Source organism: Mirounga angustirostris, unplaced genomic scaffold (assembly GCF_029215605.1).
Source record: "Mirounga angustirostris isolate CCGP_5_RB_7025 unplaced genomic scaffold, mMirAng1.0.hap1 SCAF_12, whole genome shotgun sequence".
NCBI lineage: Eukaryota > Metazoa > Chordata > Mammalia > Carnivora > Phocidae > Mirounga > Mirounga angustirostris.
This window is the reverse complement of record NW_026991720.1, coordinates 66,332,612-66,357,836: the sequence shown is the minus strand read 5'-3', so window position 1 is coordinate 66,357,836 and position 25,225 is coordinate 66,332,612. Positions and strand designations below refer to the sequence as shown.

Here is a 25,225-nt window from a genome sequence, read left to right as displayed (position 1 = left end):
TTTGATACCCATCAGAACTATCATTTAGGACTAAAGGGAAATAAAATTCACAGCTACAACGTCCCCTAACCCCTAGCAACTGATAGAACTACCAGACAGAAAATCCATAAGGATATAGAAGAACTGAACAACATAATCAACCAACAGGATCTGAACAACATACATAGAATACTTCACCCAACCACAGCAGAATAGACATTTTTTTTAAAGCATTCATAAACTATTTCCCATGATAGACCATATCCTGGGCCATGAAACAAACCTCAACAGATTTCAAGTAATTGAAATTTTGCAGTGTATGTTCTCTGACAAAAGTAAAATCAAACTAGAAATCAATAATAGAAAGATGATAGAAGAATCTCTAAACACTTAGATCTTAAACAGAATACTCCTAAATAATTGCTATGTCAAAGAAGAAGCCTGAAAGAAAATAAGAATATACATATAATTGAATGAATATGAAAATACAACATATCAAAATATATGGGAACATCTAAAGTAGTATTGAGAGGAAAAGCCATAGTACTATGTGTACAATTTAGAAAAGAGGGAAGATCTAAAATAAAAATCTAAATCACTGCTTAAAGGAACTAGGGAAAAAAACATAGAAAAAATTAAATCCAAAGCAAACAGATGGTAGGAAATAATAAGAGCAGATATCAGTGAACTTGAAAACAGGAAACAATAGGACAAATCAATAAAGAAAAAGAAGCTGGTTCCTTGAAAAAAATAAATATGATTAACTTCCACCAAGGCTGACAAATACAAAAAGAGAAAGACACAAATCATTGATATCAAGACTAAAATAAGGGAGATCATTAAAGATCCTGTAGCCATTAAAAAAGAATACTATAAACAACTTTATGTTTATAAATTTGAAAGCTTAGAAGAAATGGAGCAATTCTTCAAAAAACCACAAACTAGCAAAACCCAAGCAAGAGGAAATTAAAATAATTTGATTAGTCTATAATAATTAAAGAAGTTTAATTTATAACTAAAAATCTTCTGAAAATTAATCTCTAGGGCCAGATAGTTTCAATGGAGAAGTCTCTCAAACATTTAAAGAATTAAAATGAATTTTGCACCATGTGTTCCAGAAAATAAAAAAAAATTATACCCCCCCCAACTCATTTTATGAGGTCAGCATTGCTCTGCCGCCAAAAGCAGAAAAAGACAATAGAAAAAAGAAGACTAAAAAATGAAGATCTCTCATGAACTTAGAAGCCAAAATCCTCAACAAGATATTAGCAAATCAAATCCAATAATATATAAGAAGAATTATACACCATGACCAAGTGGGACTTATTCTAGGTATGTAAGGTTGGTTCAACATTTGAAAATCATTCAATGTAGGGGCTCCTGGGTGGCTTAGTCAGTGAAGTGTCTACCTTTGACTCGGGTCATGATCCTAGGGTCCTGGGATCGAGCCCCATGTCAGGCTCCCTGCTCAGTGGGGAGCCTGCTTCTCCCTCTCCCTCTGCCCCTACCCCTGCTTGTGCTCTGTCTCTCTCTCTCACTCTGCACTCTCTCTTTCAAATAATAAATAAAATCTTTAAAAAAAGAAAATCATTCAATGTAAACTATTATAGCAGGGAGATAAAGAAAAAAAATGATCATATTAATTGACATAGGAAAACACCTCACAGAATCTGATACCCATTTATGATAAAAACTCTCAGCAAGTTAGAACCAGAGAGGAATATTTCAACTGGATATAAGCAGCTATAAAAATTTTATAGCACATAATATTTAATGGTGAATATAGCTAAATGGTTCTCTAATCTTAGGAGTAAGGCAAGGATGTCTACTCTTATCATTCCCATTCAGTAGGATATTGAATATTCTGGCAACTGAAATAACACAAGAAAAGGAAATAAAAGGTAGGTATATTGGGAAGGAACAAATAAAACTGTCCTTATTTGCAGACAAGTGATTCTCTATGTATAATCTTTTTAAAAAAAATTTTTTTTTTTTACTTTTTTTTTTTTTATTCATGACAGAGAGAGAGAGGCAGAGGAGAAGCAGGCTCCCAAGGAGCAGGGAGCCCGATGCGGGACTCGATCCCAGGACTCCGGGATCATGACCTGAGTCGAAGGCAGATGCTTAACCATCTGAGCCACTCAGGCTCCCTCTCTATGTATAATCTTAAAGAATCACCAAAATCTCCTAAAATTATGAAATGAGGTAAGTGCTCAGGATACAAGATCAACACACAAAAATCAATAACATTTCTATATACTAACAAAGATGATGTGGAAACCAATATTAAAAATATACTTCCATTTACAATCACTACAAAGAAAGTATTTATATAGGGATGAACTTAAAACATGTACAGAATCTGTATGACAAAAATTACAAAATGCCAACTTAAGAAAAAAAAATCAAAGAACATCTAAATAAATAGAGAGGCTTACTGTGTTCATGAATTGCAAGACTCAACATAGTAATGATGTTTATTTTCCCCAAATTGATCTATAGGTTTATAGCAATTCCCATCAAAATTCCAGCAAGATTTTTTTTGTAGAAATAGTTAGGCCTATTCTAAAATTTATTTGGAAGGAACAGGCCCTATAATAGTTAAAACACTACTAAAAAAATAAAGTGAGAAGAATCATTCACCTGATTTGAAGATTCATTATATAGTTATGGAAATCAAGAGTGTATAGTGATGGCAGAGAAATGGACAGATAGATCAATGGAATAGAATTGAGAACCCAGAGATAGATGCAACATGAATATGTCTGACTGATTTTTTGCAAAAGTACAAAAACAATTCAATGGACAAAGAATAGCCCTTTCAACGAATGATGCTGAAGCAACTGGATATCCATAGGCAAAAATAAAATAAAATAAAATAAAATAAAATAAAATAAAATAAAATAAAATAAAATAAAATAATAAAATAAAATAAAACAAAACAAAATAAAAATAAAAACAAATCCCCAAAACAACTTTGAACCCAAACAAAAACAAAAACAGCAAACAACAAAAAATAACAAAATCATTGACTTAAATCTCACATCTTGTATGAAAGTTAACGTAAAATGGATTGTGGTCTTAAATGTAAACGTAAAACTATAAAACATTTAGGAAAAAAACACAGAAAATAATCTTTGGGATATAAGACTAGAAAGGACTGGACCAAGAAAGAGTTCAGTCTGATGCCAAAAGCGTAATGCACTAAAGGAAAAAGTTATAACTTGGATTTCATCAAAACTCAAAACTTTTGTTCTGCAAAAGACTCTGGGAGGTAGATATAGACAAGCTACAGACTGGCAGAAAATATTTGCCAATCACATATCTGACAAAGGACTATTATCTAGAATACATAAAGAACTCTCAAAACTCAGCAGTAAAACAAACAAAAAATCCAATAAAAATGGTAAAATATTATGAATAGACATTTCTCCCCAAAGGATATAAAGATAACAAATAAGCACAAGAAAATATGTACAATATCATTAGCCTTAGGGAAATTAAATTAAAACCACAATGAGATATCACTACACATCTACTGGAATGGCTAAAACAAAAAATTGATGACAACATTAAATGCTGGTAAAGATGCAGATAAACTGGGTCACTAGTACATTATCCATGGGAATGTAAAATGGTATGCTCTTTCTGGAAAAGAGTTTAGCAGTTCCTTTTAGAGCTAAACATACAACTACTATATGACCCAGCAATTGATCCCAAAGGAATGAAGGCATGTTCACACAAAACAATATGCACAAATGTTCATAGCAGATTTATTCATAAATTCCAGAAACTGAAAACAACCCAGATGCCTTTCAATAAACAGTGAAATGGACTGTGGTACATTCATACTTCGCAATAACTATTCAGCAATAAAAAGAAACAAACTATTGATAAATGCAACAACTTGGGTTGAATTTTTTTTTTTAACACTTAAAAATGTATACTTCAATAAGCATATAAACAATTAGGTAAGCTTGTGGAGAAGCTGACCAAGATACGTATATTAGGAGATACAATTGTCCATCTAAATTTTCTAGATTTTTTTTTTGTAGAGTATTTATTCAAGTTGTTTATAATTTCTTGTGTGCCATTTTGGAAGTCCTTTATTGTAGACTAGTCTTTTGTCTGATGACAGACAGCAGCCACACTGTCAGTGATTATGATAAATTCCATTTCTTCTTGAGATGCAAGTTTCCTTCTGGATTTCTGAGGTAATGTTTTTATTATTTCTGCAGTGTCTGGTGCATCAGCAAATCTGGGGATTTACTTCCCTTAGAATGCTGTGAAATTGAAGAAGAGTGAGACGGTAGTCCTGCTGATCTCAAAACTTCTGATACGTTAGGTTTAGGATTGTCTCTTTTGTCAGGGAATCTTATTAATGGAGTATGTGGCTTGACTACCTGAACGACCCTGCTGGCAGACGCCATCTTGCTGCCCATCCTTGGGCTGAATTTTGAGGCAATGATGCTGAGTAAAAAAAGTGAATTCCCAAATATTGGGATTTCATGATTTTATTTATATACTTTTTGATCTGTTTATGCAACATTCTTGAAATGGCAAGGTTGTATAGATAAGGAACAGATTGGTGGTTGCCAGGGGTTAGTGGCAGAGATGGAGTTGGGGGGGAGGGAGGGAGGTGTGTGTCTATAAAAGGGCAACAGGAGGGATCCTCATAGTGATGGAACAGTTCTTTATCTTCACTGTGCTGATGTCAATATCCTGGTGTGTGATACTGTATTGAAGTTTTGGAAGATGTTACCATTGGGGGAAATCAGGCAAAGGATACAGCAGATCTCGATGTATTATTCCTTACAACTGCATATCTACAATTATTTCAAAATAAAAAGTTTAATTAAACAATTGCAGAGAACAATAAACCTTTGGGGGATGAAAAAGATAGAGACTAAACTAAATGACCTTTCTGGATCTTTCCAAAGTTTTATAGATCATTTTCTCCACTTTCAGTGATGCCTAAAGTGGTCACCTTATATCTTCTCTAAGAAGTGACTTGCTCCCCCATTTCCTGTGTAACCTCTGACCTATGAACTGTACTGGGCAGAAGCTGGTGTGGACACTGAATAGCTCTGTGGTCTTGGCTCCATTTTTCTCCCTGGGTCTCTGAATCAGCTGTAATATAAGAAAGCAGAGAGACCTCTAGAGACTCTTTTGGCTTCAAAATCCTAGAATTCCAATCTATTTATTCATTTATTTATTTTATAATTATGTTCAGTTAGCCAACATATAGTACATTATTAGTTTTTGATGTAGTGTTCAGTGATTCATTAGTTGTGTATAACAGCCAGTTTATTTTTTATTTAGCTCTACAACCAATAGAAGTGAAAAAAAGTCAAATCCCAAGGCCTTTCACACCCTTTCCACATTAAATCCATCTCTGCTAACTTGTTTGATTCCCAGCAGGCTCTTACCACCTTAGGCCAGGAAATGCCAAGCCCATTTTCCAAGTTACTGTCTGCCTAAAGAGGAACAGTAGCATAGCTGTGGGTCCTGAAAACTGAAACCTGAAAAAGGAGGTGAAAACAAACCGTGGTCTTTATACAACATTCCTCATCAGTGTATATGTGGGGTCACTTCCTTTGCAGATTTTCATTGTGGGAACAAAATAGTCTCAGCTGAGGTCTCAGGTGGATGACAACTACATGTGTGAAGCTGGAAGGAGGAAAAATGCTATTTCATTACTACCTGTTGTGTTTCCTGTTCCCACAATCAGCATGCCTGGCGTCTACATTGCTGGCTTCTTTGAAAAATATATATTAAATTATTTCAGAAAACCATGCAGCAGATGTTCTGTATCTGCAGGGAACGGGAGAGAGCAAGCTGGCCCCCAGACTGAAATCTATGGCTACCACGAATCAAATCCCTGTTACGATGGAGGTGAACTGGGCACAGCTCCAGAAGGTCAGTGAAGGATGTTGACAGGGAATAGAGAATTTGAAACAAAAAAACAAGAAAACGAAAAAAAGGAGAAGAGATTGATAAACCCCTGAATGACTCACATTGCCTCAACAGAATATCCTGTTTCATTGATAGGACGCTCCCAAACTTTTTACTGCCCACACTGTCTTTATTATTTTTGCCAGGAGTCTCAAGTTTTAAAAGACTATTTTTTATCAGTGAAATAAATTGCCCTGATTAGATAACAATACTTTCATTCTCCATTTTGAATTAGACAACAACATATAATTGCAAGGCCTTTCTGGTCAGAACGAGCGTAAACAGGTAAAGCTGATTAAATTCATATTAAAAGAAAAGAAACGTGTTACTTTATTTACTCTGTAGTTTTATCATAGGTATATATAAAATGTTTGTTTTCTTCTAAATAATGAAATTAATATGAAGACCATAGGTTAAGAAAGGTGGGATTATTTTAGAAATGCTCTTTTGGCACAGAACACTCACGATAATAAAGTTACAGCTCTCAAGCTACCTAAAATGCCTAGCACAGAGCTTTGGGCATGAGGTGATTAAAATGAGCACTGCTGGAGTGTTTGAAATAGTTCAGATGTTAGTTCAAATCCCAGACTCGCTATTTACCTTGTGTCACCGAGGGACTTATCCTCTGTAAATCTTAATTTCCTAGTCACAAAACTGGGACAGTTATATCTGTGTCTTGTAACAGATGCTCAAGAAATTACAGCTAAGCCTACTGTTGGATGATCATGGGTCGAACAACAAATGATAGCCCCAAACAGATACATCTAGGTGGGGTAAGTCAAGCATCTTTTATAAAGTTATTTTTACATGTATCCTCCCTTTATTTCCATCTTATTCTGGTTTTCCTTTCTAGAACCAGGGCTAGAAGCTGGGACATAAAGGGAAGGACAGATGCAAAAGACAGGCAAGAGAGAGTCAGTGAATATAAAGCTATCCACATAAGTCTCAACTGCTCATGATACTTTGAAATATCATGCTCTCTTGTTCTTTGCTTTTTAAGTTGAATTTCTCAATTTTTCACTTGTCTCTCATTGTGGCACTTACGGGAATTTCCCAACCCAATGAATACTCTGTCCCTTTTCCTTTTTACCAGAACTCTGATTTTGTGCAGGGCAATGAAGAGCCCAGTTAACAATACCTCCCTCCTCACACCTCTTTACAGATTGAGCCAGAACTCATAGTAAAGTCTTGAGGTTTAATCTGAGTTGTGCATTTAGAACTTGCAGGCAGATTTTTCCTCAGTCCTCAGTTCTGACCAATGAGATTTAAGCAAATACCTATTAGGTGGATGTAAGAGAAAAGCTTTTTCCTCCCTGTTTAAAAAGGGATAGATTGAGGTCCTGGCGTTTGCCTGCAGCAAGATGACGGCGGTCTCAATGTCAGAGGCGCTGAGGCAAATGTTGTGGGGGAAAAGAGCAGTGGCTGTAGCTGCCATTTCCGTTTCCAGGGTTCCTATCAGGTCGTTAAGCACTTCCACATGGAAGCTGGCACAGGTCCAAGCTCGGGACACACAACCCATAACAGTTGATGAAAAACTGGATATCACTACTTTAACTGGTGTTCCAGAAGAGCATATCAAAACTAGAAAAGTCAGGATCTTTGCTCCTGCTCACAATAACATGCAGTCTGGAGTAAATAACACAAAGAAATGGAACATGGAGTTTGATACCAGGGAGCGATGGGAAAATCCTTTGATGGGTTGGGCATCAAGGGCTGATCCCTTGTCCAACATGGTTCTAACCTTCAGTACTAAAGAAGACGCAGCTGCCTTTGCAGAAAAAAATGGGTGGAGCTATGACATTGAAGAGAGGAAGGTTCCAAAACCCAAGTCCAAGTCTTATGGTGCAAATTTTTCTTGGAACAAAAGAACAAGAGTATCCACAAAATAGGTTGGCACTGACTATATCTCTGTGCTTGACAGTGAATAAAGTCAGCTGTGCAGTATTTATAGTCCATGTATAATACATCTCTTAATCTCCTAATAAATTTGATCTTTAACCACAAATACATTTTATGGGGCCTATTTTAAATGTTTTTTGATGTCTCAAAGTGAACACGTTTCAATTGCCTATTTATAAAGGAGATTTGAGGTAATCATACCTCTAGGAAATTTCAGTACTTAAAATCTATTAAAAGGAATGCTTGAAATCAGCTGCAAAAAAAAAAAAGAGAAAGGGATAGATTGAGCTAGTATGCACCTTCTCCTTTCACCATTCCCACACCTTTTTACTGACTGAAACGCAGTCACAATGCCTAGAGATGGAGCAGACATCTTCTGGCCAAGGAAACAAAGGCTACACGTCAAGGACGGGAGAGCAGGGAGTGGACTGCATGCCGCTGATGTAATTCTGTTTGATATTTTTGTTTAGCTTGATTACAAGACTCCTCATCAAGTGGATGGCTCTATTTTAGAGACTTAATATGTCACAGAAGCACCCAGACCCAAGAACAATGTTCCAAGCATGGTAGACTAGACCAGAGGACTAAAGAAATCTCCAAATCTGTCTTGTAAAATTCTTGTTTATAATGTCATGATTACTGCTTAAACTGCATGCATCAGTTTCTCCACAGAATTCATACTTTAATGTTCACCTCTGATCCTTTCTTCTGTATTCAATCTCAAATATAGTTACCCTATTTTCTATATTATAGCCTCTGTTTTCTATATTCAAGCACTTTAAGCCGTATAAATACCTACTAAATTGGGATGCCTGGATGGCTCAGTCAGTTGAGCATCTGCCTTCAGCCCAGGTCATGATCCCAGGGTCCTGGGATAGAGCCCCGCGTTGGTCTCCCTGCTGAGGGGGGAGCCTGCTTCTCTCTTTGCCTGCTGTTCCCCCAGCTTGTGCTCTGTCTCTCTGACAAATAAGTAAATAAAATCTTTAAAAAAATAGCTACTAAATTACTTTCTTCTCATCTTGGCTCTAACCTACAAAGCTGCAAACAGAAAGTGATCAATCTCTTGTGATGCTATATGGTCCAAGGAAGACAAATCTCTTTAGGATCAGTAGCTAAGATCAGCCTACAACTAAACACCTAATACTAAACCTCAATACTTTACTATCATTTTCTGGTTCAACACAATTAGTAGACCATGCACTATTAATGAGAGACTACTCTCTACATTGTCAACAGTAGCTTTTTTTTTTTAAGATTGATTGATTGATTGATTGATTGATTGATTTGAGAGAGTGAGTGAGTGAGAGAGCATGAGTGGGGGGAAGACGGTCAGAGGGACAAGCAGAGTCCCAATGAGTGAGGAGCAGGATGTGGGGCTCGATCTCAGGACCCTGAGATCATGACCCCAGTCAGTCGCTTAACCGACTGAACCACCCAGGCACCCCAACACTAGCTTTTTTAAATCGATTCTTGATTTTTAGTTATAAAAAGTTCAAAGTGCCTTAACTGTGCAAAAATTCAGGGAATTGCTGATCTTGATTTGTCCACATGTGTCTAAGTTTGGGTTCCCACACAAATAGAGCCTGAGGCAGGGAAATGGGTACAGGTATTTGGGGGCAGTGATATAAGAAAGCAGTTATGAGGGGCCCAGAAGATTGAGTTAGAGAGTGAGAAGGCAGAAGCCCTTAGTGGGTGTGGGATTGGGCAGTTACCACTCTAACACTCTGAGGAACCATCCCTCTGAAGGACAGGATGCTGGGCACTTATGCACAGTTTGGGGGGATACCTCTAGAAGCACAAACCCTCCTTATGCATAGGCCATGTCTACCTATGAGCTGAGGGAACCTCCAGGGAACAATGAGGTATGAAAAAAAGAGTGTGGCATCCTGAGGTGTGATGATTCTTGGTGCCCAGGAACTGTCTACTGCAGCTGCAGTTGGGTTCGGAGCCAATGCAGCCTGGGGCACTGAGTCTTCACTTGCGTATTTTCCAAACATAATCCAAATAGATAAGATGCTTTCAGTGGTGATGGTATCTAGAAATTATTGGCAGGAAATAATCAATAAAAATTCCAAAAGTCCCAAGACATTTGAAAAGAATTTTAATTAAAATTAATGAAATTCTGTCTTATGAAAAATTTTACAGCACTATTGGAACTGCTTTATATTAATAGAGTGCATTGAAAATCTAAACCATCTTTGAGCTGGATCTAATAAGTTTGAAGTAAAATTTCCCTTCCATTTTAGGTGTTTTATGCCAAGTTTCTGTTTTCTCTTTCCTTCATCTTTGTTACTGACTCTTTTTTTTTTTTAAGTAATTTCTACACCCAACATATGGGGTTTCAACTCATGACCCCAAGATCAAGAGTCGGATGCTCTACTGACTGAGCTAGCCAAGCGCCCCCTTGAATTACCTTGTCTATACCTTTTTTAAGGGCTCATCATGGCCAGTATTTCATTTTGAATCATAGCCTTCCCCAGAATGAACTCGTGCCTGGCCCAAATTTAGACAAGATTGTCCAAGATGGGGCCACCTGGACTTAGGTCTATTTACAGATGTATGGGAGGCAGAAAGCTGAGGAATCCTTCCAGAGAGAACTTATCTTCACATGTAAATAAGTAGCCAGTGCTGAGGGCTTGACTGAGTGCTTTAGCCTGAATTCTCTCAAGAGCGGAGACTGAGGTGCAAGGTCAGGTCAGGAAATAAGAGGAATTGATGCAAAGAAAGGTGGGAAGGGGCACCTGGGTGGCTCAGCTGCTTAAGTGTTGGACTTTTTTTGTTCTGTTTTGTTTTACCACTTCAATTTTAATGACTTCACCATATTGCACTATATGGAAGTACTTATTCAGTCCCTTACTGATGCACATATAGGCTGCTTCCAGTTTTATCTTATAGCAAAAAATGCTGCAATAAATAGCCTTATGTGTTTTGACTCCTGATTTTGCCTCATGTCATGATCTCAGGGTCTGGAGATGTAGCCCTGTGGCAGGCTCCGTGCTGGGCCTGGAGCATGCTTAGGATTCTCTCTCTCTTTCTGCCAGCCACTCCCCACCCTCCTGCTCACACTATGTCTCTCTCTAAAAAAAAAAAAAAAAAAAAAAAGGGAAGCAATGCAATGTGATGATCCGCATTTATCTGTAGATAGATAGATAAAAGATAGATCCATATGTATCTGTCAGCAAACCAACACAAGTTTCTTTGTTTAGCTCTCCCAGAAGAGGAAGGCCTAGGTCAGCCAATCAGCACTTGATAGCTCAGCACCAGTTAACTACCCTGGCTCCAAGACTTCCCTTTGCTCCATATAAGGAAAGTAACCCAGCTTTAAGCAATCAGTACGTGCGTTGTTCCTGCTCACTTGGTCTATAAAAACGTCATGCCTTGTACAGCTCTTCAAAGAGCCTATTTTCTAGACTGCTTTCATTCCAGATAAGCTCAACCTTGTGTAAAGTTAGAACTGTTACATAAAAGCCAACTGGATGAGTAAATCATTTTTCTTAATGGTCATGAGTTCAAATTTCAGTCATGCAGTTTTCTCAGGCAATGTAGCTTTAAAATTCAGCCCTTCCAGACTACCCTCATGCTCTCTGGTGTTGATGCTTGACTGGTGGTTTACTGAATGGCTCTGCATGGCTTCTGCCCATTTTGTGCTGGCCTCCCATGATCCCTTCTGAGCTGACCGTCTGCTGCATTGAGGCCAGCTGAGTGGCCCACCCAGCCTCCTCTTTTCAGTCACTTCCTCAGAGGTCGCTATCAAAGCACCCTGACTTCAGCAAGTTCTCTCTGCCCCCAAGGTTACATCCCTGGCCAATCTGGGGGACTTGTGAGAAGCTGACTGCTCTTCTGCCTCCTTCTGGGGGCACCAGAGGACTGCAGGACATCATTCCGTCTAGCAGAGAGTCTTCGAATTAGATATGACTTTGTAAGTTCTGGTCCACTCTATTGTTTGTGGGCAGAAGGGACGCTGAGGAACCTTCTCAGCCAGGACAAGAACTGTTTATAGATGAAGCAGGAGCCTGAGAGGAACTGCACATCCCAGGAAGAGTCATGGGGATGGTGCCTTCCCAGTTATCGGTCTGCTTCTCCACCCACCTGCCGTTCACACCTTTGTTCATCTTGTTTTAGGTAAATATTTTAGAGACAATAAAAGCTGTTGCACTTAAAAGAAAAATTGTCTTGTGGGTTGCAGTTTGAAAACAGAACAGAACAAAACAGCAGTATGGTAGTTTTGAATTATTTGGCAAGAGATTGGGTAAGCATTTGGATTGATTCCAGGAAGCATGTCTCTGTGTCCAAAAAACATTAACTGCCAGTGACTAGTGGTGAATTCCTCCAGTTTAGTCCAGGGCTTCCAAAGACCTTCTGACTGGTGAAGAATAAAGAGTTTATACCCTATTTCAGACCAGACTCCTGGCAGGGCTCCTGGTTATAGAAGGAAGTCTTCCTTTTCAGATTTTACTGATGATCATGATACACAAACCCTATGATACTTTGGATGACAGAACACCAAGTAAAATTCCTTTTTCAATATCCCACAGTGTCTTAGTCCATTCTGGCTGCTATAACAAAATATCACAGACAGGGTAACTTATAAGAAAACAGAAACTGACTTCTCACAGTTTTGGAGGTTAGAAGTCTAAGATGATAACACTGGCAGATTCAGTGTCTGGTAAGAACTGCTTCCTCACCAGTGCCCGTCTTTCCACTATAAATGCACAAGGCAAGAAGGGGTAAGCAAGCTCTCCAGGGTCTCTTTTATAAGGGCATTAATTCCATTCAAGGACTCTGTCCTCATGACATAATCATTTCCCAAAGGCCCCACGACCTAATACCATCACCTGGGGGGGGGGGTAGGATTTCAACATATGAATTTTGAGGGGACACCAACATTCAGACCATAGCACATGGCAAGTTTAGATGACAAAGTGACCAATGGTAGCAGGATCACCTTTAACCTCTGTTGGGTAGAGAGAACAAGCAAACTTCATGGGGCATGAGTGCAGCATTATGAGTATTCTGCAGGTGTTTCCAACAGAGGAGGGAAAATTTTGAGGTAAATGTCCAAACTACATACTGATCTAAAGGCAACTCTAAATCCTGCCTGATAAACTCTCTTACCACATTGATATATTAGATGTAATTTGCTTAAAATCAATTCAGCATAGACAGCATGATATATTTGTGAATGAGAAAATGATATAACTGTGGAAAGTTGGTTCATCTTTGAGGTGTCCTAATCACAAATAGACATACCAGAGGTGGTTAACAAGCCTTTCAAATGCTCCCATCAGAAGTCCTAACCCAACTACCATCAGTGCTTCAATTACTGGTATCTGGGTCCTCACTATCAAGTTTATAAATCAGTGTAAATGTAACAATTAGTATTTCATTGGTGCAATGAATTTGTTTACAGTGTATGGGTTGGTTTAAAATACTGTACTGATACAGCATTCTCCACTGCATGAAGGGAGCATAAGAAACTGAAGAGTCTATCAGTCTTCTACCTCAAGAATAATTATTTAGGTCTAGAATTCCATTTGGCCCCATGTCAACTCCTTCATGAAATGTTGCGTTGCCCGAACCAATCAAAAGTTTCCTTGAGCTGTCTTTTTTTTTTTTTTTTTAAGAGAGATAGAGTAAGCATGGGAGCGCATGAGCTGGGGAGAGGGGCAGAAGGGAGAGGGAATCTTAAACAAGCTCCACACTCAGCACAGGGTCCCACATGGCCCTCGATCTCATGACCCTGAGATCATGACCTGAGCTAAAATTAAAAGTTAGACACTTAACCATCTGAGCCACCCAGGAGCCCCTTCACTTGAGCTGTCTTAAAACATCACCACTTTACAATGGAGTGAACCTCTCAGCCAAGGTGCTTAATGAAGTACTTAGAAGGACATAGAACAGAAATTCACAGAGCTTACAGAAAATGATGATTTTTGCTCTGGGGCCCATTATTAGCCTCACTGATAGTAACAAAATTTGGTCTAGAACTTGCTTTCATTGTAACATGCTATCTAGTAGGAAAATTGTGGGTGGAGAGACCGCCAGTCATTAACAACTTCTACTTAGTAGAGGGTACCTACATTTATAAACAAACACAGAAACACACGTTGGGACAAATGTGAATAGTGAAAATACATGATTTCATTCACTTCAAAGCACATGTCCTCATCTCAAAAACAGTGGCAGAACACTATGTCCCATGCTAAATTTTGGATTGTCCCCAAACTGTGTAATTTTCCCCTTGATGCCTGATTTTGTACAAATTTCCAAAAGCTACCTTTAGTAGCAAATGCCTTACAAATTTGCAAACCCAAACTCACCTTAGTATAACAATGAATAATTAAACCAAAAATTATAGAAGAAATTAACACCGAAGATGATCCAGTTCTCTCAGCAAAGTTCAAGTTCTCTTTAAAGCAGAGAGTATGGATCACCTTTTTGAAGACTTTTACACCATTTTTAATCTTACAAACAGATTAACATGACATAGATTTTCCCCATATCAGGTGACTTGAAAACCTAATTAAACCCATATTTTAAGTATAATTCATTTTTCTCATAGAGGCAAAAGAAGTATGGTTTAGTTATTTTCCATGGCATGAGGTTAAAATGCTAGAAAGAGAATCAAAGTTGACTTAGGAACTGTAGGAATATAGGGGAGATGGGGCTATGTCCATGCTAATTTTTATTCTATAAGAGCTGTTTAAATTATATGTATTTGTTTCAAAACTACTAAACTGATTATATTGTACTGCGATGTGTATAAAGAGGATGGTGGAAGAAGACAATCAGCAAATGCTTGATGTATCTGTCTAGAGCTCCTTCTTTAGGGCTGGTCTGTGACAAAGTATGGATTAAAGTTTGTTTGGGGGTGGCTTTCCAATTTCCCTTTAAGTAGCCTGTAAGGGTGAGGTCACCACTATTTTGATTGCCAGAGGACAATTAGTTGAAATAAGTAAACTGATAGACGTGAAATATTATCTTCACCTCAACACAAGGTCCTGAGGGCTATTTCTGATAATTCTCTGAGTAATTTAAGTGGGCTTCAAGCTTTCAGGTTTACTAACTTTAAGTTGGAAGCAGTAATATCCATCCAGATTGACATCAGTTTTGAAAGATGCATTTAGCAAACACTTACTGGTTAACTACTACATTTGAGGGGCATTGTTAAATGCTAAAAGTGCAAGTGGTCAAAATGGCACCAGATCACAATTAAACAATTACAATTAATGGAAAGCATAAGAAAAAAGGACGAATACAGGTATGTGTTGAAAAAGTAACCCTGTTCGGAATGTATATTTCTCCACTTTCCTGAACCTAACCTGTAGGTCTTAATTGTGGCTGCTCACAAGAACTGCCTGTGAAGTGTTTGTCACAGCACTGATGGTCCTCTCTTCCCCATCCAGAGCAACCTAATCAGCATAATCAGAATGTCAAATATCAGAGGAGTCAGAGTAGCCTTCTGCATATAAAAAGCTCTACAAGTGGTCATGGTATGTGATGGGTGTTGAGAACCACTGGTCCAGCAAGCAGTTGGGAAAGGAATCTTAATTTCCCTTTACCCCCTCCATTCTTCAGAGGCTCCATTACCAAGTTCAGTGTAAGCAAGGTGGAAGAGCTACTTGCCAAACCACCTTTCACCCTTGGAAGATTGGGTGTGTTTCCCAAATCCAAGTCTCCCTCAAATGCTAATGATCATGACAGTCAAGAAGAGCAGGAGAAAATAAGAATTTGGAGGACAGCACAAGCTGCCCAGAGAAATCTGATTAAAGGACAAATGTTGCAACATCAGATCTTACTTTGCTTTTGCTCAAGCTGATAATAGGATCCCTAGCTACTCCAATGGCATTCATTGCAGGAGGCCATGTCCTTTCTATGATTTACATTCAAATCCTTTAGAGCATTTTTTCCACAGCCTATTCCCATCCCGGGAATTAGTCTTCCCAAATTATACTTTTTTTGAGATCAACTGATACTTTGTGTTTTATTTGCCATTATTTGTAATGAAAAAAAAATGGTTAAGGTATTTCCTTATATTGTATCCTTAGCAGGAAGGACACCTGGCCTAATTCCTAATTCCTCTTAACAGAGGACATTTTCCTTTGAAAAGCGTCCAGATCACAATGATCCTCTTCCACCACAGCTCTTCCTGGTCTTGGTCTTACACATCATTAGCACCGTGTTCTCAGTCCTTTGGGTGCAGTTTAGAATTTGTCATAGGAGCATGTGCTTCTAGTAATAAAAACTGCCTTTGTCGTTATGTTTTTCATGTGTTTTTGCTTTGTCTTTCCAAGTAGATATTATTTAAGCTGATTGTCTGCTAGCTCATTGTTCTGCAAAGTCAAGAAGGGACTGTATCCATGTAAATTTTTACTTACTAAAAACCCTGAAGTTGAATTGCTCCTGCCTACTGACGTTTAATTACTATTGGTTTTGCAAGTAAACAAGGAAAAGGGAATCATTTTCTGAAATTGCTACTTAAAAGCACAGAATTTTCAGTTTTCCACAGGCATTAAAGGTTGCTGCATGAATCCTATCATTTCCAAGAAACATTTTTTTTTAAGTACAGCTGATTTATTCTGTACCCACATAAAATAAAATCTCCCGGTATTGTGCTATTTTTTAGTACATTTTCACAAGTCAAGAAAACTTGGCTGTAAAGTGATCTCTAAAATCTCTCAGTGGTTCATTCTAAAAAGGTTCTTTCAAGGAAACAATTCCATACAGTCTCTGTGACTTAGTTTCTTGTATGGTTAATTATAAACAATGTAGCATAAATCAAGAATTGGAAAGATTTATGATACTTCTTTTCCTTGGGATTTTTCAAAGGCATTTTATTGCCTCATTTGGGGCCTCTATCTGAAAGTTTACCTTAGAAAAAAAGATCACATAACAGCATATGTCTGGAAAGGATTTTCTGTAACCCAATGAGATTGACTCAAGCATTTTGTTTTATTTTTCTCCCTAGTTCAAAGTATTCACTTATTCATTAAGTACTCGAACCTACTATAAGAACTTATAAAGTGGTTTTCTATGTATATAATTCCAGTTAGTTTAGATCTCAAATAAATTAAAATTGGGGACAAAACAAGAAGCTGTAATAAACTACCAGTTATTCATTCAGATAGAGATAAAAATAACCCAAATGATCAAAAAGTAATTTCATGAAATGGTCTTGCCCTGGTGAAAAATTATTTAGACAAGGAATAGAACTCACCTGTACTAGCCTTTGCCATAAAAAAAAAAAAAAAAGGCGGGGAGGCGGGGAGGGGGGGAGATTTAATAGGATTAAAAAGATATCTCAATGCCTCATGCAGTTAGGTGTCACAGTTAACAAAAACAAGTTCACGCTCAGAAAATGAAAAGGAGGCTTCCATCTCGGGTACGGCATGGCCTCTCTTATTTGCTTATCTCATGGTAACTGTCCCATTTTTCTTATCCCTCTGCAGACCGACTTTTTTATGTCTATTATAGACACGGCTACTTCAGTACTTTTCATGTCATTTTTTCAATTCCACAACTGAAGAAAATGTATTAGAATCTAATCCCTAACTCTCTGGAGAAAGCATCTGATTGGCTCAATTTGTTCCATGCGTCCTTAGATGTCCTGAGGTCCAAAGAACAATGACCACTGTTTAGGAGGTAGCCAGGAGTTGGGCTTTCTAGCTCTGCCAGAAACATAATTGTATTGAAAAGAAATATACATAGGACAAGCAATGTGACCAAAATAAATGACTCATCAAAAGAAGATGCCAGAAAGATGTGCTATGGACAAAGGGCAAGAAGGGATGGTGATTACAATGTATGAAACACCTACAAACAACAATAATAAAAATAACAGTAATAAATAAGAGCATTACTTTCTTTCTAAAAAAATATTTCTTTATTTGAGAGAGAAAGAGAGAGTTGGAGGAGAAGGAGAAGGAGAAGCAGACTCTGCTGAGCCTGATGCGGGCCTCGACCCCACAATCCTGAGATCATGACCTGAGCCGAAATCAAGAGTCAGATGCTTAATGGACTAAGCGACCCAGGCGCCCCCAGAAGAGCATTACTTTCTTAATCCTAATTAACTTCTATCCATAATAATTTATTTTAAATAAAAATAAAACCAATTTCTTCCTATGTTAATTGACTCAGGGATTTATCATATCAAGGTAGTAAGGATATAATTGTGTTTATTTACATTTCAGTCCTGAGTTAGAATTTGGGGCATGAGGTGAGTGGTGCTACAGATGTGTATATGGAAAAATACATAAAATAGCCCTTGTTTGTAAAAAGCTTAGTTTTATTGGGGAAATAAAAGTTTCCAAGGTGAAACAAGTATAGAAAAACACACTTGTAAATTACCTATATCATATATTATCTATATTAGTTGATATGAGCTATAAGATCTATATGAAAATTAAAAAGATAATGAGCCTTCCACTTGTACTAATGGAAAGCCAGACAACTCAGACCAGCACTCACTCAGATGACATTTAAAAAAAAAAAAAAGAACACAATTAAAAAAAAATACACATTGGTATCATATAAATATAAAGATATTGAAGAAGTCTCAGGCCAAGATTTAGGAGAAGATGGGCAAACAGAGACATAAGCATTTGGAACTGCTTTCCAGGGGCATCTGTTGATTCCTAAAGAGGCTGCTTCATCAGACTTACTTAGCTTGGCATACAGAAGAAAAAGCAGTGTCCCCAACAACTGGGGAATCTGGTAAAACCCTGTGCTTGGGTTGGGACTCCAAATGGTTTAATCATAGAAGTAAGGAAGGACCAGAGGTAAACAGTCCCCTACATGGATGATAGCCCAATGTCAAGTGATCAAGTTTGATAAAATTCTGAAGTTGGATTAAGGTAATAACAGGCAAGAGATTACCCTGACCACAGGTGCACAGCAGAAGCCTAGGTTGGTCAGGACATAAATAAGATATCTTAAAGCACCAGAAAAAATAAATAGCTTTGTCTTTAATAAGTAAGAATGGAAATATAAATGATTATCTGGAAGCATTTACGATCTTAGAAGAGGAAATATACATATGTATGTAAGTTTAGAAAATTTTGTTTACAGATCACCAAAACAAGATTGGTTTTTAAATCATATTTTATGTGGCTCAGGCAAAACATAAATTCTTAATGTCGCAATATGCTTATCAAAACCCACCATGTAGTCCATTTGCAAAGGAACAATGGTTGTAACTGAGCTTATGCTACTTTCTTCCCTCAGAAACTTCATTTTTCAAAATAAAATACTACAATCATTACAGTGAAAATATAAATAGAAAAATACAAACACATATTTGGACCTACAGCTTTTTACCATCTTTCTGACTCATTCCTCTCTCTCTCTCTCTCTTTTTTTTTTAAAGATCATCCCTCCCTTTTAAAAATTGGGCTAATGCAATCATTTTCAAAGGGATATGATGGGGAATACTAAAAGTTAGAAGGAATATTGTGATTATTTAATTTGGAGTTTTTAGATGCTGAATACTAAATTATAGGTGATGTAATGAACATAACTTTTCAGAAATACTTCACTATAATTTTGGCCTAATTCATGCTTCCAGATGAGTTAATTCACGTTTTCACATAAACAGACTAATAATATCAAAATAGATTATATTTTTAAATTTGTTAAACACCTGTGTAGATAACCCATGTAGATAAATTTTGAATTCTAGATAATAAGTAGAGAAAGCACCTGTTATCTAAGAAATATTGTTATAGAAAAACTGAAGAGGGGATGCCTGGCTGGCTCAGTCGGTTAACCATCTACCTTTGGCTCAGGTCATGATCTCGGGGTCCTAGGATTGAGTCCCACATCCGGCTCCTTGCTCTCTTGCCTGCTTCTCCCTCTGCCTACTGCTCTCCCTGCTTGTGCTCTCTCTCTCTTTCTCTGACAAATAAATAAATAAAATCTTTAAAGAAAAACTGAGGAGAAAATAGGCTAATAGTACATAAAATGTCCTATTTCAGTGAACACTACATTTTTGTAAAGAATATTAGGGTTTAAAATAATGATAATTGGGTATCAATGAAAACCCCTGGGGAAATATTTACTGAAATATTTAATATTTTCTGAAAAAGAACATAAAAATGTGGTATTTGCTGAAGAGAACCAATAAAGACAATTTCATTCTCCAATTATTGAATTTTATACTCCTCTTGATCATCCAGTGACTTCATCATCACTGAGAAAACTGGATTAGGCACTTTGAAACAAAGACTTTCTTCTGCAGGGGTATCAATGACAGGGACAGTGTTAGAGATTGCAGAAAAGCTCTCATCAACTACAACATATCTCAATTTAAAATTCCAGCACTGACATATTGTAACCATGGCAGCAAAGAAGCCCTTTCTCCAGTTGTACAATAAAGAGATAGCATGATATCCATTGAAAAGATTAAGTAATGAAAAGGACACATTTCTGTCATTTCTATATCTGCCTGCTGTGCAAGTACATAAAGAGAGAAAGAAGCCATCAGTTTGAACAGCATTTTCCAATCTGGATGCTTTTAGGAAAATTACAGGGCACCAAAGAATTATAGTTCACATTAGAACTGATTGGTGTCATCGTCAAAAAGGGGATAGATTTCTTGTCCTTTTGCAATAGGAATTTGTCTTTCATAAGCAAAGATAATCACCTCCTGTATTCACAAACCTGAAGTTATAGCTAATCAAAGAAATCACCCACTGAAGCAAAGCCTTCACGGGTTCTTGATTTAGTACTAAATTGATTCTGATTTTCATAAATGGCAAACAGCTTCTACTGTGTTGTCAGCATCTGCACAAGTAATAATGTTTCTGGACCAAGGTTGTTCCAACGTTCTGTCCCGGAAAGATAACTGGTTAATATTGGTAGAAGTTCTGATTCCAAATAAACTAAAATTTTTCATTATCAGAGCAGCATCATCAGGATGATCAGATTAAATAAGACTGACTTCTCATCTTTCCTAGTCAAGGAAGAAATGTTTGACAAGGGCAGCTGCTTCACTTGGAATCACTGATCACAATTCTTAGCACTGCTTCCTTCTGGATTTTAGCTCAGAGCTAACAGAGAACAGCAAACACTAACCGTGTTATTCAGCAAAGAAAGGAGAAGAGGAAGTTGGCAGGTTAATGATTTAACAATATCTAAATCAATTGTTTACTGAGCACAAAAGGTTTTAGCAGTGCAAAATCATTTAAGAAAGGCTTGAGGAAATCTGACCAAGCTAGAGAAGGCATATTTAGACCTAATAAATAAAAATACTGGTGTACTTGTCAAGCTGTCCTGTCTAAATTTTATGAAAACACAAAATGATAAGTACATAAACCTACAGGGGTTCTCAGACCCAAAAACTGAATTCTCTATTACATTTGGTAAAGGAAGAAAAAGAAATCATAGAGAAGTCAAAGTCATAGTTAAAACAGGTCAAAAAGCTGTAAAAATATGTTTGAATGATTAAGTTAAATTCCATTTAATGTTAGAAATATCCTCAGAAAGAGTAGAACTAAAATGTCTAAAGCAAGTCTACACAAATTACTCAATGGAAAATGGTCAAATGATAGCAACTGAGAAATCTGTTTTCAGATGCGTTGGCCTAATTTTATTTTGGTTGCTTTAACAGTAGTAAGGTAAAACTGTTCTATGCAATTAGGAATACTGCAGAAAGATGAGGGTGGATATGTCTTGGTGAAAAACAGAATTTTGTTAAGATGGAGCAATTCAAGGAAGGGGAAGAGCAGGATGGCGGAGGAGTAGGAGACCTAAATTTCTTCTGGTCCCAGGAATTCAGCTAGATAGTTATCAAACCATTCAAAACACCTACAAACTCAACAGAAGATCAAAGAAAAGAATAGAAGCAACTCTCTGAACAGAAAAGTTACCACTTTCTGGAAGTGTATATTTTTATGGAGTCATTGTTACACTTTAAGCATTTTTATAGCATTTTGTTCTCTCATTCATCTACTCTCATCTGGACAAAATGACAAGATGGAAAAACTCCCCTCAAAAAAAAGAACAAGAGGCAGTACCAACTGCCAAGGACCTAATCAATATGGACTTTTGTAAGATGTTGGAACTAGAGTTCAGAATGACGATTTTAAAGGTACTAGCTGGGCTTGAAAAAAGCATAGCAGATACTAGAGAATCCCTTTCTTGAGAAATAAAAGAACTAAAATCTAACCAAGTCGAAATAAAAAGGCTATTAATGAAGTGCAATAAAAAATGGAGGCTCTAACTGCTGGATAAATGAGGCAGAAGAGAGAATTAGTGATATAGAAGACCAAATGATGGAAAATAAAGAAGCTGAGAAAAAGAGAGATAAACAACTACTGGATCACAAGGGAAGAATTTGAGAGATAAATGATAACCATAAAACAAAACATTAGAATAATTGGGATCACAGAAGAAGAAAGGGGGGGGGGGCAGAAGGTATATTGGAGCAAATTATAGCAGAGAACTTCCCTAATTTGGGGGAGGAAACAGGCATCAAAATCCAGGAGGCACAGAGAACCCCCTTCAAAATCAATAAAATAAGTCAACACCCCGACATCTAAGAGTAAAACTCACAAGTCTCAGACACAAAGAGAAAATCCTACAAGCAGCTCGGGACAAGAGATCTGTAACCTACAACAGTAGAAACATTCGATTGGCAGCAGGCCTATCCACAGAGACCTGGCAGGCCAGAAAGGACTGGCAGGAATATTCAGAGCACTAAATGAGAAAAACATGTAGCCAAGAATACTATATCCAGCTAGGCTGTCATTGAAAATAGAAAGAGAGATAAAAAGCTTCCAGCACAAACAAAAACTAAAAGAATTTGCAAACACCAAACCAGCCCTACAAGAAATATTGAATGGGGTCCTCTTAAGCAAAGAAAGAGCCTAAAAGTAACAAAGACCAGAAAGGAACAGAGACAATATACAGTAACAGTCACCTTAAAGGCAATACAATGGCACTAAATTTATATCTTTCAATAGTTACCCTGAATGTAAATGGGCTAAATGCCCCAATCAAATTATCAGACTGGATTAAAAAAAACAAGACCCATCAATATGCTTCCTGTGAGAGACATATTTTAGACCCAAAGACACCTCCAGGTTTAAAGTGAGGGGGTGGAAAACAATTTACCATGCTAATGGACACCAAAAAAAAGCTAGGGTTGCAATCCTTACATCAGACAAATTAGATTTTAAACCAAAGACTATAATAAGAGATGAGGAAGGACACTACATCATACCTAAAGGGTCTATCCAACAAGAAGATCTAACAATTGTAAATATCGATGCCCCTAACATGGGAGCGGCCAATTATACAAGCCAATTAATAACAAAAGCAAAGAAACACATTGACAACAATACAATAATAGTAGGGGACTTTAACAACCCCCTCACTGAAATGGACAGATCATCTAAGCAAAAGATCAACAAGGAAATAAACACTTTAAATGACACACTGGACCAAATGGACTTCACAGATATATTCAGAACATTCCATCCCAAAGCAACAGAATACACATTCTTCTCTAGTGCCCATGGAACATTCTCCAGAATAGATCACATCCTAGGTCACAAATCAGGTCTCCACCAGTACCAAAAGACTGGGATCATTCCCTGCATATTTTCAGACCACAATGCTTTGAAACTAGAACTCAATCACAAGAAGAAAGTTGGAAAGAACTCAAATACATGGAGGCTACAGTGCATTGTACTAAAGAATGAATGGGTCAACCAGGAAATGAAAGAAGAATTAAAAAAATCATGGAAACAAATGAAAATGAAAACACAACTGTTCATAATCACTGGGATGTAGCAAAGGCAGTCCTAAGAGGAAAGTATATAGCAATACAAGCCTTTCTCAAGACACAAGAAAGGTCTCAAATATACAACCTAACCTTACACCTAAAGGACCTGGAGAAAGAACAATAAATAAAGCCTAAACCCAGCAGGAGAAGAGAAATAATAAAGATCAGAGCAGAAATCAATGAAATAGAAACCAAAAGAACAGCAGAACAGATCAACGAAACTAGGAGCTGGTTCTTTGAAAGAATTAACAAGATTGATAAACCCCTGGCCAGACTCATCAAAAAGAAAAGAGAAATGACCCAAATCAGCAAAATCATGAATGAAAGAGGAGAGATCACAACCAACACCAAAGAAATACAAACAATTATAAGAACATATTATGAGCAACTCTATGCCAGCAAATTAGATAATCTGGAAGAAATGGATGCATTCCTAGAGATGTATAAACTACCAAAACTGAACCAGGAAGAAATAGAAAACCTGAACAAACCCATAACCACTAAGGAAATTGAAGCAGTAATCAAAAATCTCCCAACAAACAAGAGCCCAGGGCCAGATGGCTTCCCAGGGGAATTCTACCAAACATTTCAAGAAGAATTAATACCTATTCTTCTGAAGCTGTTTCAAAGAATAGAAATGGAAGGACAACTTCCAAACTCATTTTATGAGGCCAGCATTACCTTGATCCCAAAACCAAAGACCCCATCAAAAAGAACTACAGACCCTTATCCCTGATGAACATGAATGCAAAAATTTTCACCAAAATACTAGCCAATAAGATCCAACAGTACATTAAAAGGATTATTCACTATGACCACATGGGATTTATTCCTCCACTGCAAGTTTGGTTCAACATCCACAAATCAATCAATGTGATACCATACATTAATAAAAGAAAGAACAAGAACTATATGATCTTCTCAATAGATGCAGAAAAAGCATTTGACAAAGTACAGCATCCTTTCTTGATTAAAACTCTTCACAGTGTAGGGATAGAGGGTACATACCTCAATATCATAAAAGTCATCTATGAAAAACCCACAGCGAATATCATACTCAATGGGGAAAAACTGAGAGCTTGTCCCCTAAGGTCAGGAACATGGCAGGGATGTCCACTATTACCACTGTTATTCAACATAGTACTAGAAGTCCTAGCTTCAACAGTCAGACAACAAAAGGAAATAAAAGGCATCTAAATCAGCAAAGAAGAAGTGAAACTCTCACATTTTGTAGAAGATACGATACTTTATGTGGAAAATCCAAAAGACTCCACCCCAAAGCTGCTAGAACTCATACAGGAATTCAGTCAAGTGGCAGGATATAAAATCAATGCACAGAAATCAGTTGCATTTCTATACACCAACAAGACAGAAGAAAGAGAAATTAAGGAGTCAATCCCATTTACAATTGTATCCAAAACCATAAAATACCTAGGAATAAATCTAACCAAAGAGGCAAAGAATCTGTACTCAGAAAACTATAGAATACTCATGAAAGAAACTGAGGAAGACACAAAGAAATGGAAAATGTTCGATGCTCATGGATTTGAAGAACAAATATTGTGAAAATGTCTATGCTACCTAGAGCAATCTACACATTTTAAGCAA

At 37.3% G+C, this 25,225-nt stretch overlaps 1 protein-coding gene and 1 pseudogene across 1 annotated transcript; one reads left to right on the top strand and one right to left on the bottom strand.

Moving 5' to 3' along the window:
• Positions 1-4,095: 4,095 nt before the first annotated feature.
• On the bottom strand, positions 4,096-4,421 carry LOC123835800 (alpha-ketoglutarate dehydrogenase component 4-like; annotated as a pseudogene).
• A 2,856-nt stretch (positions 4,422-7,277) lies between these two features.
• On the top strand, positions 7,278-7,939 carry LOC123835991 (NADH dehydrogenase [ubiquinone] iron-sulfur protein 4, mitochondrial-like). Its single transcript, XM_045865140.2, has one exon. The coding sequence runs from the start codon at positions 7,296-7,298 to the stop codon at positions 7,821-7,823; it is 528 nt and encodes a 175-aa protein (XP_045721096.2). The 5' UTR covers positions 7,278-7,295; the 3' UTR covers positions 7,824-7,939.
• The last annotated feature ends 17,286 nt before the right edge of the window (positions 7,940-25,225 follow it).